This window comes from Aedes albopictus, chromosome 2 (genome assembly GCF_035046485.1).
Source record: "Aedes albopictus strain Foshan chromosome 2, AalbF5, whole genome shotgun sequence".
NCBI classification, from domain to species: Eukaryota; Metazoa; Arthropoda; class Insecta; order Diptera; family Culicidae; genus Aedes; species Aedes albopictus.
The window spans coordinates 502,147,733-502,164,338 of record NC_085137.1 but is presented as its reverse complement, the minus strand read 5'-3'; the positions used below and the strand labels follow the sequence as shown (position 1 = coordinate 502,164,338).

The window sequence follows — 16,606 nt, the reverse complement described above, 5'->3', positions numbered from 1 at the left end:
GATACCTGATAGCAACCTGTTGTTACGGAAGCTCAATAGCACCAACCATTTTTTCTTCACTCCTGTATCAACCACCAATCAATCAAGACGTTTTCAATAAAAACTTTAATTCGTTCCTCGTTAAACTACTTCGTGTTTTCTCTGAACTCAAGAGATAGCAATACTTTCCTCGTTTTAGGTAACGTAATCAAACGGGCTACAACTGACAGCTCAGTTGGGCTGCACTTGACGTTGCTTTTTTTCCTCTTCGCGAGTCTCGTCTCAGTGCCCCACCAGCCAGATAACTGGGTTTTGCAAACTAAGCATTATTTGTGGCAACACGTTCAGCGGCATGATGGAACTATACCGAGCGCGCTAAGTGTTATTAGACCACTAATGTAGTTGCATGAAGTGGGTGACGAGGTACATAAGTATCATTACAGCGTGCTTAACTGGTATTGCAATATTGAGGCTGAGGCTCCAGTTTGATTAAAGTTTGCAATACATGACAACTCATGAGGAAACCGTCAAGTTCGATTTATGTGTAAGTTAGGTTAAAAAGTGAACCCGCAGACGAACCTATATTAGAAGTTCTTTCAGTGTACAGTTTAGTCCATATATAAAGATGGCTCTACGTCAAAGATAAAGTTCGTCAATCGTATTCCTCTCATCGCACTTCACATACCTAGCCCCTAGCCTAGCCCGCTATATCTCTTGGATCTGCAGTTCTTAAGACATCTGGTTTACTACTTATTTAAACATTTTATTGACTTTAAATTGATGTTTCAACTTATTCACTTTTGTCAATTTCTTGATTTTGCTTTGGCTGACCAAGCCATGTGGGAAATTACACTGTTGAAAATGCTTTGACATCCATGTGCACAACAGAACATGTGCTCGATGAACAAATTGAGATTTGAAATTATGAAAAGAAATCCACGTACTCCGGTGAGACTCGAACTCACGACTCCCAATTCGCTAGACGGGCGCTTCTATTCCTTCAAGCTACGGAGTCACTCGACTATCTCCGTCGCCAGCAGGCCTAGGCCTGCTGGCGACGGAGATAGTCGAGTGACTCCGTAGCTTGAAGGAATAGAAGCGCCCGTCTAGCGAATTGGGAGTCGTGAGTTCGAGTCTCACCGGAGTACGTGGATTTCTTTTCATAATTTCAAATCTCAATTTGTTCATCGAGCACATGTTCTGTTGTGCACATGGATGTCAAAGCATTTTCAACAGTGTTATTCACTTTTATTCTTTCCTTTCCTTTGCATCGAAAAAGTTACAAACATCAACAAAACAAAGCACGGGAAAAATCTAAAACTGAATAAATAATTAAAAATTCACGGAAAAATAATGTTTCGGAAAAGTGAATGGTTCAAACGTAAGAAAAACAGTATAATATATTGTTACATAAAAATCGAATGTAAATGTATAGTAGCTACAATGTGCAAAGCTTTTGGCGAACCATTTCATTACAATACACATTATTGTAGCTGATACACTGTATGGTGCAGGAATGGTTTTCACCAAATACCCTATGGTTAGTTTTTATCCGGGCGGGCACTAAAATTTATGAAAATTTGGATTTCGGCTCAGTTTGGCATGCAGATTCAGAATATGGAATTATCTCAACACCGCTAAACTGCCGTGAATCGCATATTTGTCCCATTTGCACACACTGAAATAAATGTTGTTGTAGAAACTACCAATTCCATAGTAAAATTACTAACCGTATCTATGATTCTCAACCGACAACATTTTCCAGTTAATTCCACTAAAACACTGTCAACTTAACTAGCAGTGTAGTTAACATTACCAAAAATAATCTTAATTTAATAAATGAGCATTGTATTTTTAACCATACTGTGTTGTAAAATGCGTGTCCTGGAAAAATTAACAATGTTTTGTTGTTAAGACGACTATGATTTCAGTTGAAATTACTACAATACATTGTAATTTCAAGCATATTTCAGCTACCTTAACAGATTTTGTTGTCGGTTGAGAATCATAGGTATGGTTAGTAATTTTACTATCGAATCGGTAATTTCCACAACAAAATTTATTTCAGTGTAGGAAATCCAGCAAAGATGGGACTGATATGCGATTCACGGCAGTAAAGAAATCGAACGCCAGAATAGGCTCCTAAAGTCCTATTGGGATTCTTGTTTTAAACCACAATATATGGTTCGAGAGTACGTATTTACTCATTTTTTGACGTTTTTATTAACCATAGTTGAAAATATATAATTTTTATTTTTTTTTAGCCTTTTGTCTCGTCCCTAGCTTATAACACATACTTTGAGTGATTTTTTTCACCGTGTATGTCAGATAGAAACGGTAAAGTTCGAGTAAAGTACAATTCCGATTAGAATACCATGCTTGATCGTATTATTGTACGTGCAGTTGGAACCCGGAATTTTCGACTAGCGAAGTTGGATTTTTCTCCAAATCCGTACGTCGGACCTAACTTCGGAAGTGGTGCGCTGTATAGCGGACCAGGTTTGCTATACAGCGCACCACTTCCGAAGTTAGGTCCGACGCACGGATTTGGAGAAAAATCCAACTTCGCTAGCAGAAAACTCAGATTTTCAACTAGTAAATTGAGAATATTCAATATAAGCGAGATTTCGTCTTTAATTTTAGGACCCTATAGTCTATTTTACGAAACGACAACAGTGTTGATATTGATATTAATACTCACGGGCTTGGGCGCAACCTCCTGTCAAATTTTCATTCATGAAATGAGCGATCAGCTGATCCGAAACGTCTCGTAAAATGGCTCATTGTTTTAATCAGTGCTGTCACACCCTAATGATCAACATCTAATTTGCCGCCGTCCTATCCCCTGCGATGTGGTTACCAACAAAAAGAAGCCGGACGCTACCAATTTTTGACAGTTCGATGAAAGTTTTGACGTTTATCGGTCGCCATATCTAAAAATTTTCATCATCGCCGCAGCTAAATGGATTGTTCCACATTCACTTTTTCTCATTTTTGTGCGCAAAAACAACACTAAATTCGCATCGAAAGCAGCCAAAATAAGGAACAATGAAGGTAAGTTCGTTTGATGATTGAATATTGTGTAGAAAGCTTGTGATTTTCGAGAAAACATTGCGTATTACCCCGGTTGTTTTCGTTCCTTCCCGCAGAAAATCGCCGAGCAGAAGCTGCAGGCTTTCACCGTCGGAACGATGGGGAAGCGCCAGCTGAGTCGAAAGGAGCTAGAAGAGCAGAAAAAGCGTGAGGATGAAGCTGCAGCCGCACACGTACGTGAATCCTTGAGTAGACTTTCCTCCACACTCTCGTTTTTTGATTGCTTTTAAGTTTTTCCTCCACCTTTCGCTCTACTTGGCCGTACTCCGTTCTGGAGCGGCAATATTGTGAGCAATGTCCTCTACTCGTAATCACAACAAAATGCACTAGAAATAGCACCCCTAATCGTACTTGACAATTTAAGGCGTTCAAAGAGTTTGTTGAAACCTTCCAAGAAGCTCCCTCCAAGATTGGAAAGGTTTGGGTGAAGGCCGGAACGTACGATGCTGGCTCGAGAAGTAAGTGTGGGGATCGATGGGTGAGGAGAGAAGTGTCTCACCTGGGATTTTGTTCTGGCTTTCAGAGGAAGATAACCGCGACAAGGGTAAGCTGTATAAGCCCTTGTCGAAGCTGGACGTCGAACAGGAAAAGGCTAACGACTACATCAAGATGATGACCGCCGAGGGCAAGAAGGATCTGGCATTGAACAAGAAGAAAGCTCAGGAGAAGAAAAAGAGCAATCTGGAACTGTTCAAGGAGGAGCTGAGGCAGATCCAGGAGGAGCGCGAGGAAAGACACAAGTACAAGCACGTTGCCAAATCGATGCTGCCGATGACGGTCGAGCCGGATCCGATCTACAAGGAGGAATCGGGTTCGTTCGACAATGGTGACCCGAACACGACCAATATCTACTTGGGCAACTTGAATCCAAAGGTATGTGGGTGTAGGGGAAGGGATTACGGGGAAGTGAGGGAATGCTAATCGATTCTTGTTTCAGATATCTGAGCAAGAGTTGATGGAACTGTTCGGTAAGTATGGTCCTCTGGCCAGTATCAAGATTATGTGGCCGCGCTCGGAGGAAGAACGTGCTCGGGGCAGGAATTGCGGTTTTGTTGCATACATGAGTCGTCGCGACGCAGAAAGAGCCTTGAGGGCGTTGAATGGCAAGGAAGTGATGAATTACCTGATGAAGCTGGGCTGGGGTAAATCGGTTCCCATAATGACTCACCCGCTTTATATACCGCCGGCGCTGGTGGCTTACACTCTTCCTCCGCCACCATCGGGACTTCCGTTCAATGCACAACCAAACCCGGCCGATTTGGACAACATTCCGAAGATGACCTCCAAGATGTATATGGAAGAACCGGAGATGAAGGAAAAGATGGATGAGGTGCTTTACAAGGCGGTGGTCAAAGTTGTACTCCCGACGGAACGTCATCTTCTGATGTTGATCCATCGGATGGTGGAGTTCGTGATCCGCGAGGGTCCCATGTTCGAGGCCCTGATTATGACCCGGGAAATCGATAACCCCATGTACAAGTTCCTGTTCGAAAACGAAAGCCCGGCTCACATCTACTATCGGTGGAAGTTGTTCTCCATGCTCCAGGGGGACTCGGCTTCCGATTGGCGTACCAAAGAGTTCCGGATGTTCAAGGGTGGCTCGATTTGGAAACCACCGCCGATCAACTTCTACACTCAGGGTATGCCCGATGAACTACTGGCGGACGATGAGGACTTGGAGGCTAACAAAGGGAATCTATCGGTGGCGTAAGTATCTTTATACCTATCTATCTATATTTGTAAACGTTTCATTACTTTGAAATAAGAGTAATTTGTTGGCAAATTCCGACGCATGTTTTCTTCGAAGAGAAGAAAGTTATCTTGAAAGAATGAAAGAAAATTTCTTCTCGAAGAAAAAAGTATGCCGGAATTTGGTCACTGGAAAAAAGATGGGTCGTCTGCGCAGCGCAGGAATGTTCTGCGGGCATAGGTATTTGTTTGCTTATTGTTGGTATCACCACGTCGACATCTCGGGATCATGTAACAGAATGCCATAAAAGGTGTTGATTAGAATGAGGATGATATCATGAATTTGCTCATAATCGTTTGCAAAAGGTAATAGAATTCTTGAGGAAGAGAGGCTTAGATTGTGGGTTCGTCATTAGGCCTACTTTTCGTAATTATTTTACAAATACCTACGATCAGGGATTCCTCCTGAAGATTCGTCCAGCAACGCTCAAGGAATTCTGTTTAAGGATTCCACAAAAACTTTTCCTTAGCAAACCTCTTGTTGTTTTTGAATTTCTCCTCAGCAATTAGAAATTTCATCAGAAGTTTAGAGTTTATTCTGGGGTTTCTTCAAAAGATCCGTCTAGTCTACTCCAGTCTACACATTCAATAAAAGAATCCTGGAAACGATATGAACTATGACTACTTCTATCATTTTTCTTGTCATTTTCAATGTTTGCAGTACATCAGAATTAATATTTTACTATCCAGAACTATGTTGAATGGCGTGACCGACGATTTTCGGTTCCTCCGAAAATTTCTGTTGAGAATTAACCAAGAAATTCAACCAATGAACTCCTGAAAGATTCAAAGAGGATGTTTCTGGAGGATCCATAAAAACACTCTTTGAAAATTCCCATATGGAAAGCCTAAACCCCTGAAACAGATTCCCCGAGGATTCCCACGAAGACCTACCGGAAGATTGCAAAAAAGAACTATTGGATGATTCATAAAAAGAACTTTTCAAGGAGTTCCACATGTCAACGGATTGAGCTAAAAATTTGACCAGAGCATCCTTGGCCTCATATAGAACGAAATAAGAAGGGAGCCCATTGAACTTTTTGACATGTGATTTTACCATACAAGCTTGAGCCACCCTAACCCACACCTTCTTTATGGACGACCTGAAGACGTTTGCGGAATCAGTCCAGATGCTGCACCAACTGTTTCAGCTAGTGACGGTGTTCAGCAACGACATCCGGATGGAGTTTGGAATTGACAAATGTCAGTCAGTCCATCTTCGCAGGGGTCAAGTAGTGGTCGCCAGTTATTACCCCGTCAACGAACAGGAGGAGATTCGGAATATGGTTGAAGGCGACACATACAAATACCTCGGCTTCCTGCAACATAGAGGTATTCGCCACACAGCGATCAAAAAGCAACTGCATCGTGTCAAGTGTGTTCTGAGCAGCTTTCTGTCAGCGCCGACAACAAGGAGAAGGCGATCAACATGTTTCCTGTGCCCCTATTGACCTACAGCTTTGGGGTGGTAAAGTAAACCAAGACTGACCTCGAGGCGTTAGAACGAGCAGTACGAGTGGCGTTCACCAAGCACCGCATGCGCCATCCAAAGTCTTCCATCGAGAGAGTCACCCTGCCAAGCGCAGTAGGAGGAAGAGGCGTCACCCATATCCAGGCACTGTGTCTCCCTGATCCAGCAGTTGCGGGCATATTTCGTAGAAAGCCAGAGCCGTCATGAAATGTACCGCACTGTATGTGAAGCTGACCACGGTTACAGCGCCCTACATCTAGCGTAGGAGGATTACTAGCTGAACTGCGACATCAAGACTGTTGACGAGATGATCGTAGCGTGGAAGCAAAAGGAGTTGCATGGGACGCACCCCCATCAACTGGAGCTCGAGCACATCGATAAGGCGACATCGAACGCGTGGCTGGTGCGGAGTGACCTCTTCTCGGACACAGAAGGTTACATGGTAGCCATCCAGGACCGGATAATTGCGTCGAAGAACCATCGGCGGTACATATTGCACGAAGACGTGGAGGATCGCTGTAGGAAGTGCAATTCAGTAGGGAACGCGATTGAACATGTCGTTGCAGGCTGTTTAGTTTTAGCGGGATCTGCCTACCTCGATCGTCACAATGAAGTTGCCAAGATTGTGCACCAACAGCTTGCACAACTTGGTCGACAGATTTGTACGCTACTACAAGAACCAACCGGACCCGGTTCTGAAAAATAGTGGCATAAAGCTGTACTGGGATCGCGAGATCATTACGGACGTTCTCATTCCCCAAGTAACCAGTAAGCATTTAAAATAGCATTCCTTCAGCATTATAGTAGCCTTTACGACAAGGCGTTTAATGCTAATTAGCCGTATATGCGCCTATAGTGCTACCTCACAGCAGGTTTTGGCAAAATAACGGGCTGTCTTAGTGCTATCCCTTCAGGAACGTCGTGACGAAATGTCAAAGAAGCGTAACGCCTCGTCGAGCAAAAAAAAAAACAAAAATAGATTGACGTCTGCTTTTCGTTTTCTCAGCCTGCTTCCCCGCTTCATTGTCCTTCCATATTCCAGCCGGTGCTAGGTGGTACTTTTTTGCTGATTTTTGTAGTGATGTAGGTTTGAACTTACGATCCGGAGATTGATTAATCATATCTGCTTCGGATTCTGTTGCTCCTGATCCACGAGGCTAAAGCTGTCCCGGTGGCGTGCGTTGATTTAATCGCCAATATAAAGAACAACAGCTTCAGATTCAACATCCAAAATTTGTTTTCATTGAGATATTTCATTGTGGTAGAGCATTACGGGAATATCTGTGGAATAAGATTGTTTCTTCCCTCTTTCAAACAATCCTATGATCCACCAAAGGATCCACCTATTCGGCACATATTTTCCGACGAAATGATATAATTGGTGATTTTTTGATGGACAAGTTCCTAATCCAATCCAGCTGCAGCAATGTTTTCTTTGGTGCGTTTGGATGAGTAGGGGAAAATGAAGAAACAAATAAGATGCACAAATTTGTAAACAGAAGCATAGGCTCTGTAAGAGAGAGACAAAATGTCTTGCCAAATGCGTAACATATCTCCCAACCTTTTTGCTCCTAGCATTTAAAGAGCAGTTGAAAAGCATTCTGTATGCTCCCAAGTGAAACCACTTCAAGCAGTTGAAATGCTAATTAACAGCCGAAAGCATTTGAGCAGCACAGCTTATGCTAGCTCAAGGCAGCTATGCATTCGAACTGCTTATGTAGGGCAGCAAGCAGTTTAAATGCGTAATACGGGCTGATATACGGCTTATTCAAATGCTTAGTGGTTACCTGGGTCGTGTCAACATTGTGGTTTACGACAAAAGGATAAAGCGGGTAACCCTCATCGACATCGCTGTACCGTTAGACCATAATGTCCAATCAACGTTCTCCGGCAAGATAACCAAGTAGAACGACCTAGAGGAGGAGCTTAAGCAAATGTGGCACCTAGCAAATGTGGCGGTTCTCTCGGCAACCGGAGTTGTTCCTAAACCTCTCCAAAGGTCCATAGACGAGCTGGAATTGAAGAAGGACCTGAACAGCATCCTGAAAGCGGTGATTCTTGAAACCTGTAGTATAGTTAGGCGGTACCTGAATCATCACAACTGACATCCGAAGCTCACTCATTAGGATATAAGCGAACCGGCTGATGAGATCCACAGAGCCTAATCCCCTTTGGCATTCCGATTGCCCGGGGTAGGTGAAAGTTTCAAGCAATTTTTGCTGAGAAGTGCCAAAACTCTTCAATAATAATAAAGGAATCTCAGAAGCAATCGCCGAACAAACTCTTGGGAGCATTTGAGGGAAATTCAATGAAGAATCCCTGTAATTGAGTTTTTAAATTAAGAAAAAATCAATGATTATATATTTCTAAACAACAAAAAAACACCTTTTTCTGAGCCACTATTATTTTTTTTGATTTTTAGAACTTTAGTTTGATAGGGTAAAAACACTAGAGTTCGCCCCTCTAAAATTCTGCACTAATCTTCGCCACTTCATACATAAAAAAAAGGAATTTGTGTGGAGGTGGCGAAGACTAGAGCAGTGGCGAAGTCTAGTGCTTTTACCCTACGGGGCCGGCCATATACCACGTGGACAGCTTGGAGGGGGAGGGGGTTAGCGAAAAGTCCATGCTTGTCCACGGAGAGGGGGGTGGGGGTTCGTCAAATGTCCACGTGGACAACATTGACATAGGTATAAATTGGGAAACAAGAATCTACAAACCAAACAAATTACGTCGCATTATTGATGAGATTCTCTTCAGCAGTTACTTCTTCAAGGAAAAAAAAAAAAATCATGGTATTGATTCACAGATTATTGTTTTTCAAATTATCAGAATTTCTAATTACTTAGTTTTCTTCATCGAAGAATATTCAGGAGATTTAAATTGGAGCGTAGACCATGCAAATGTTGGTGTTTTAGTCAGAAAATTTTCATTGAAGTATGTATAGATGTGTATGGATTTTTCGAAGTTTCATATCAAATTTTTAAACTACTTCAAAGTGTCATAATACATGTAGGGATTTGCAGGCTTATCTCAAAAACTTTATTTTGTAGGTTCCTTTGAAAATTAAGTTGTTTCTAATGGATATTAAAGTCTAAACCTCAGCTATACAATTTAGTTGCTGTAAATCTAGTTTTTTGTAAGAATCTAAGAAATATTATCTTATCTCAAGAAAAATCTAGGATATAAAATTACTTTATCTCAACAAAACAATCAGACAATCATAGATTTAACAAACATTCTAAAAAACACTGTTGTTACGGGTTACGTCACTAATCGAGACAGCAGACACACTTTGTGGTGGTGTAAGCTTCAAGCTACGAATTCAATTTATTTTTGTAAATTACTATTTTAGATTATACAAGTATATGATCAACTTACGATTTTAGTGGACGTACTCAAGATTTAAGAGGAATCGTATCGGTAGCGGCCGTAGATTTGGTTTCTACTAAAAATACAAATGCTAATCAATTTCAAGCTCATTGGCCTTAGTTTCTACTACTTACAATTGATATCAATTCAAATCACTCGCTTTGGGTAAGAATTCACAATTTAGCAATAGGTTTAATTATCAAATAGCAAGAAAATACTATAATTTTTATAATTCATTAAAGGCACATCTACGTTTTAAAAGGGAAATGTTTTGATGACTTGCATGTAGTCTAGGGTTCACTATTTTTGTCCAGTTGACACTTCATCTAGCCTGCTGTCACGCTTGACGTTCTGATCCAGTGCGGCCTGCAGAAAAGTATCCGTTCCTTTGCCATTGGCGTCGCTGCACCGAGGGGCGTTGTCGGCACAACACCATCTTCAACCAGAGGCTGTTCAGACTAAGCATTGAACAATCACTAACATTAGGCGATGGACACTTAATGAAGAATTTTCTGTTTGACGAAAATGTTTCACCAACTGGAGCAAGAATCGAACCCACACTTTCACAAACATTAAGCTGAATTAAAAACAATGTTAAAAACTTGTAGGTACCGTAAACCGGGGTCAAATTGATCTTCGGGTCGAAATTGATCACACGGTTTTCGGTAAGGTTTAGCATATTTTAATTAATTTTCTTTCAACTATCGTGCAGTTGGGAACCGATACTAAACGATATTTGCTTGGAAACTATTTGAAGTATGTTTTATCTAACGGAAAATCGTCTGATCAATTTCGACCCGGAGATCAATTTGACCCCGGTTTACGGTACCTATTTTGTGCTACTTGTTTGTTTTATATGTAAAGCTGTAGAATATTTGTATTTTATAAAGTTTTCAATTATTTATATTTAAGACATTGTTTATGAAGAAAAAAAAAAACGATAAAAAAAAACTTTCAAAATCACTTTTTTCATTTATTTTAGAATAATGAAAAAAGAATATTTTTTGGGATGTCCACGTGGACATTGGGGGAGGGGGGTAGGGGTTAATGAAAAGTCCACGCTTGTCCACGGCGAGGGGTGAGGGGGTCAAACACCATGGATTTTCTGTCCACGTGGACGGCCCCTACCTAAAATTAATTTCAAAGACATTTTTTTAAATCACTTTTTCACCGTTTTTGAAATCACTGCTTGACAGCTGTGCCCAGTTCCAATCCGACGAAGGGTGGTTCATCGAATCGCTTCCACACAAACTTCAAATTGATCTTTAAAAAGGTTCCCGGGCACTAAAATTCATGGAAATTTGGATTTCGGCTCAGTTTTGGCACCGCTAAAGAAAGCCAATTGATGCAAAAACTTTGGGGTGAAGTGCTGAAGAAATTTTCGGACAAATCCGGACAATCTTTTATATTTGTTTATTTGGGGTAGGATTAGAAATTCTTTTGAACCGGCGAATTTGGCCAGACAGCCTACTAACAGTCCTCCCCCCTTAAGAGTCGAGTTCACGTAGTTTATGGACAGGCACTTGTTTTAAAAATTCGGCGTTTTACAAGCATTCCGACTTCGGAAACTTTCTGCCGAGGAAAGCTATTTGGTTTTTAAGGTACAGTGGAGAAGGTTCACCATTGAAAATATCGGAATCCTTTTTGAAGCACTGATTTCCTGCTTACTTGTTCTGATGACGTGATTTCGCAGCTATCACTAATAACATTCATGCCCCTTCACAGCCAACGGGATCGTCTGGAGGATCTCATTCGCCATTTAAGCCCCGAGCGCCAACGGATCGCCGACGCAATGATCTTCTGCATCGAGCACGCGGATGCGGCCGAGGAAATCTGCGAGTGCATCACCGAATCGCTGGCCAACAACGAGACGGTCGTCAAGAAGAAGATTGCCCGCATCTATCTGATATCGGACATTCTGCACAACTGCAGCGTCAAGGTGCAGAATGCAAGCTTCTTCCGGAAGGCGTAAGTTTCTGGGGTGTTCATGGAGTGATAGGGGTTACGACTTACGATCTCATTTACAGATTGGAGAAAAATCTGATGGACATTTTCAAGAATTTGAACGGCTACCACATGCAGCTCGACAGTCGTCTTAAGGCGGAAGGGTTCAAAACCCGAGTGATGAATGTTTTCAAGGCCTGGGAGGAGTGGGCCGTTTACCCAAAGGAGTTCCTCACAAAACTTCAGCATACGTTTCTGGGAATTACGATTGTAAGATGACTATATTTCTGTGGCGAAGTTCAGAGTTTAGTTTATAAATTGCATCCCTCCGTTTTCAGGTCGAAAAACAAGAGGAAGAACCGGAGGAGGAAATCGAAGATGAAGACTTGGATGGCGTTCCGCTGGACGGTGCCGCTTTGTTGAAATCGGCTATGTTGAAGGGAATGGCCGAACCTGACACGCGAACTCCCATTCTCAAGCAGGGTATTTACAGCGACGAGGAAGATATCGACGGTATGCCCATGGACGAGGACATTGACGGTATTCCTTTGGATGGTAATCAGGTGGGATCTGCTGCGGAGGTTGATTCCGATGGAGGAGTTGGCAAGGGGAAGGGAGGATTTATACCTTCCAAGTGGGAAACGGTTGATGCATCACAGGTAGAAGCCCAAGCCATCACGACCAGTAAGTGGGACACTCTGGATCCGGTGGCTCCAGAACCTCCGCAAATTTCGGCGGGAGATAACTCAGACGACGAGCAGGGAAATATGAAAGGGTTAGTAACCACACATTCAGTTATCTTATAATACTCAATCTAATGTTTGAATATCTTTTCAACAGAGACGACGAAGCCCGCCGTTTGCGCCTTCGCGAAATTGAGGTCAAGATTGTACAGTACCAGGATGAGTTTGAGTCCGGTGCCCGTCAGGTTCGTGTTGGATGGACAGTTGCCGAGGAAATTTCGCACTACCGGCGAAAATTAATCAAAAAGGCCGAGAAAGAACTTCGTCAATTGCAGCAGCTACAACAACAGCAATCACAGCAGCAGAGCATGGACGATACGGACGAGGACACGGATGAGTACGACCGAAGCGCCAACTCGAAAAAGCTGTCCAAACGAAGTGCCAGTCCTGAGGTGTAAGTACAATCGAATCCTTGCCATTGAGATCTTTTCCCAACACATTTATTCCTTACAGCAGTTCCCGAAAGCACAAAAAGACCCGCCGGTCATCATCCACGGAATACGTCCGCGAAGCTCCATCCAAATCCTCAAGGCGATCCCGATCGCCTATCTATACAACTAGCAGTCGTAGCAAACGGGAGGCTTCGCCGGTGGAAGTGCGTAGTAGTAAGACAACGTCCAGTAGACATCGTCTGTCCAGAAGCAGCTCGCGTTCTCCCTCCCGAAGACATCATTCGGAGCGTTCTCTGTCACCGGCCACCCGCAGCAAGTACGACCTTCTGGAATCGCCTGCCCGAGTGTCCAGCTCGGCCAAGTACGACAAATACGAGAGCGCTAGCAGTTCCAAATACGACAAGTACGAAACCGTCTCATCCTCCTCGTCCAAGTACGATGCCCGGTTGTACGATGAGCGATCGAGCAGCAAATACGACAAGTATGAGAAATACGAGAGCTCATCATCAAGTAAACATGAGAGGGAACGGGAGCGTGAACGGGAACGAGAACGAGAAAGAGAGCGCGAGCGTGAGCGGGAACGAGAACGTGAACGCGAAAGGGAAAAGGAACGGGAGCGAGAACGTGATAGAGAACGAGAGCTGCGAGAGCGAGAACGGGAACGGGACCGGGAATTGCGGGAACGAGAACGAGAGCGTGAACTTCGCGATCGAGATCGTGAACGGGACCATCTGCGGGAACGGGATCGTGATCGTGAACGGATGTACGCCGGCAGTAGCAGTAGCGCCAGTAGCAAGTACGATATTGTCAGTTCAAAGTACGAGGACGATGCCCGAAGGTATCGGTAAGTATTTGCGACCAATACTTTCTTAGATGTTTGGATTTGTTTAAGTTTTAAAGCTTGAGTAAAATATGCTATGCACTTTCTGTTATTCAACATCCAACGAACTGAAATTAAAGTTCAATATGCATTTTCTATCCAACAGATCGCCTTCGCCAAGTCGGACTGCCTCTCGAGATAGCTATTCCCGTTATGCTAGCGCTGGCAGTAGCAGTGCGAGATCGGAAAAGCACAAGAAACACAAGTACTAACTCACCCCTGACCTACAAGTGCAGTAAGTATGTATGTTGTTATAATATACTTTAGTTTGTGAAGCTAAGTTAGCAGCATATAAAAGTAATTCTAAATTCATTTGACCCGATATCGTGCAAAACTCAACGATAAACATTCGGATTGCAACGATGATTGTCTCGGAAGCGACTAGTTGCAAATTATAAACTATAGGTTGAGCAAATTTGAGCATTTTAACTGAAATTGAACCCATTTTAAAGTAAGATTCCATTAGGCTCAACTTTTGCATGCTTTCTGTGTACGCAGCTCTAAACCAACTCAGTACATGATGAATAGAAAGAAGAGATAATAAAGTGAATTCTATTGTATGTTTGCAAACAAGTTGTGTCGATGATTTACTGTTCTAAAGCTATTCGAAATTCGTTCCGTTTAGGTGAAATACGGGTCTCCAGCTAGTCGGTTAAGGCTATGGATCGCCAATCCAAAGACGGTGGGACTCCCTGGACATTGTGTATCATTGTACTTGCCTCACAATGTACAAATTCATGCAATGGCAGGCAAAGAAAGCCCTTCAATTAATAACTGTGGAAGTGCTCTAAGAACACTAAGTTGAAGAGAGGCATGTCAAGTTTCAATGCGAACGCAAAGAAGATGAGAAGAAGAGGGTGAATTAGGCTCTCTTGATATATTTTCTACATCTCAAAGCATCACCCATCAACACCATTTCATGTCGTTACCTATTTAGTAAACAGAGACGAACCAGCCAAGGGCTGAAAGTCTCTTTAATAAAGACAAATCAATCAATCAACTATTTAGTAAACGCCATATGACTTTTTTTTTTTTTTTTTTTTTTTTTCATAGTGATTACGGCGGTAGCACACTGTGCTTATGTTCTAACACCGCACCCTTTCCCTACGTTTGCTTCTATGAGCCTCTATTTTTGTTTCAACACACAGAAGTACGTAGGCATATCGTGGCCCAAGTCGACACTGTTTTGGCCTGCGTTGAACAAAAATAGTTTTAATAAAAGTTTCCCCTTTTTTCTTTTTGTCAATTTTTTGTAGTATGGTCCATGTATTTAGTTAGGTTTTTGTCAATTTGTCAGTTATTCGAAGTAGATCTCCAATATGTAGTCAATAAGTCAATTAAGTCATTCTGATCTGTTCTATCATAGCAGCTTTAGTCTTTGCTTTATTGAAGTGTAGTTTTATTGGAAATATGCTGAATATCGTTATTAAAAAGAGACGTCTGGAACTGTGTCCTGCTAGTTGTTCCGTCATGCACATACGTCATGTCTTAATAATGCCTAGGAGATTAACGAAAACACGTTTGTTCGGTCGGATGGCCATCGCGTAGAAAGTCAAGGAAATTAGGTTTCTTTATTGTCAGTTGTTATATAAGCCTCGCTTGAAGCACTTCCCGTGAGAACCCTGTCATCTGTACACCAACTAATCCGTATCTTCGTACACAGCTAAATACTATACTGTCAACCGGCGAGAAGCCTATGGATAAATATTTAAAAAAAATGAATAATAATGCTGTCTAGCGTGTTGTTTTCTATCGGCCACTATTTTAGACTAGTCCCAACTGCAAGCTTTTTTCCAATCTTATCGTCAATTGTCTTCTAGATACCCCACGGAATTGATGAGTAGTGAGTTCAATGCAGAGATCCCCCCCTCTCACACTCCCAAATTGTGGTAGGCCCCCGCTAAACCTGCAAACCAGACCCACACCCAGCCAAAAGCTCTAGCAGATGTGGACAAACCGGTGCTCAACGTGCTCTCCCATCGTGGCAACATCAAATATGTGGACTGTACAACAATAGTAGTTTTAATGAAATGAATACTAAGAATTTAGGCCGACACTCGAAGTGACGAACTTTACAGTGCTAGTTGAGTAAATACATGAAAGATGGGTAACAACAAATGTGCACAAACAGATGCATAACAATATGCATGTAAAAAAAGGCCGCAACTATCCATTGTGAATTTAAAATACTGACAACGTAAATATTATGGAACAGACTCACCGAATTTAGCTCCAAAATGCCCCCTAGACGATGGTATTGTTCACTCTATGTAGCCACGCGTTGTACAAAATGAACCTGAAATGACAAGAAGACAGTGGGCCGCCAAACTCCACAAACTGGCGGCCCGGAAATTTTAGTATTCTGTTTATAGCATTGTTGAGCATCATAGAGAGCATAATTTATATTCAGTTTTAAATATAGTTTCTTGTTACTATGCTAAGAAATAGAGAGATTCCAATTTTTTTTTTCTACCTGCACCAGCGAACTTCTTGAGTGAACAGCATTCAACATATAAAATTTAGATTCTAAATTGTTCATTCACTAATGCGATTTTCTTATCACCCTGCCCTGTCTTAAGTAGAAGATATAAGTAATGCAGAGACATCCCACATGCACTCTTGCATTACATAATAAGGTTGGACCCTGCTGCAATCAATGTCGTTATGCTATCCACTCCTGAGTTTATAGTTGCTATAAAAATAATTTCGAAGAAGTGAAAAAGAATAGTACGAATCTACTTGTTAATAAAATGCTGCTACTATTACTATTACTACTACTCCTACTACTACTACTAACTACTACTACTAATACTACTATCAAAAGTGCAATGAGTGATCGTTGGCTTCCCAGTCTTGTTAGTAGTTAGAGGGTTAGTATAGACTGGTAATAAGCCCTGTCGGTCCCCCCAGCACTGCGCGTAATCAACTGTTGTTAGATCATGCGACAGCGATTAAGCGTATGCTGGAGGCATGACAAATCAAG

At 42.1% G+C, this 16,606-nt stretch overlaps 1 protein-coding gene across 1 annotated transcript; it reads left to right on the top strand.

Annotated features, from left to right (window-relative positions):
- The first annotated feature begins 2,874 nt into the window (after positions 1–2,874).
- LOC109407726 (U2 snRNP-associated SURP motif-containing protein) lies at positions 2,875–14,196 on the top strand. Its single transcript, XM_029870368.2, has 11 exons — positions 2,875–3,033; positions 3,129–3,245; positions 3,437–3,530; positions 3,596–3,945; positions 4,010–4,779; positions 11,390–11,632; positions 11,692–11,878; positions 11,947–12,383; positions 12,449–12,745; positions 12,808–13,587; positions 13,730–14,196. The coding sequence occupies exons 1-11, from the start codon at positions 3,028–3,030 to the stop codon at positions 13,833–13,835; spliced, it is 3,387 nt and encodes a 1,128-aa protein (XP_029726228.2). The 5' UTR covers positions 2,875–3,027; the 3' UTR covers positions 13,836–14,196.
- Positions 14,197–16,606: the final 2,410 nt, after the last annotated feature.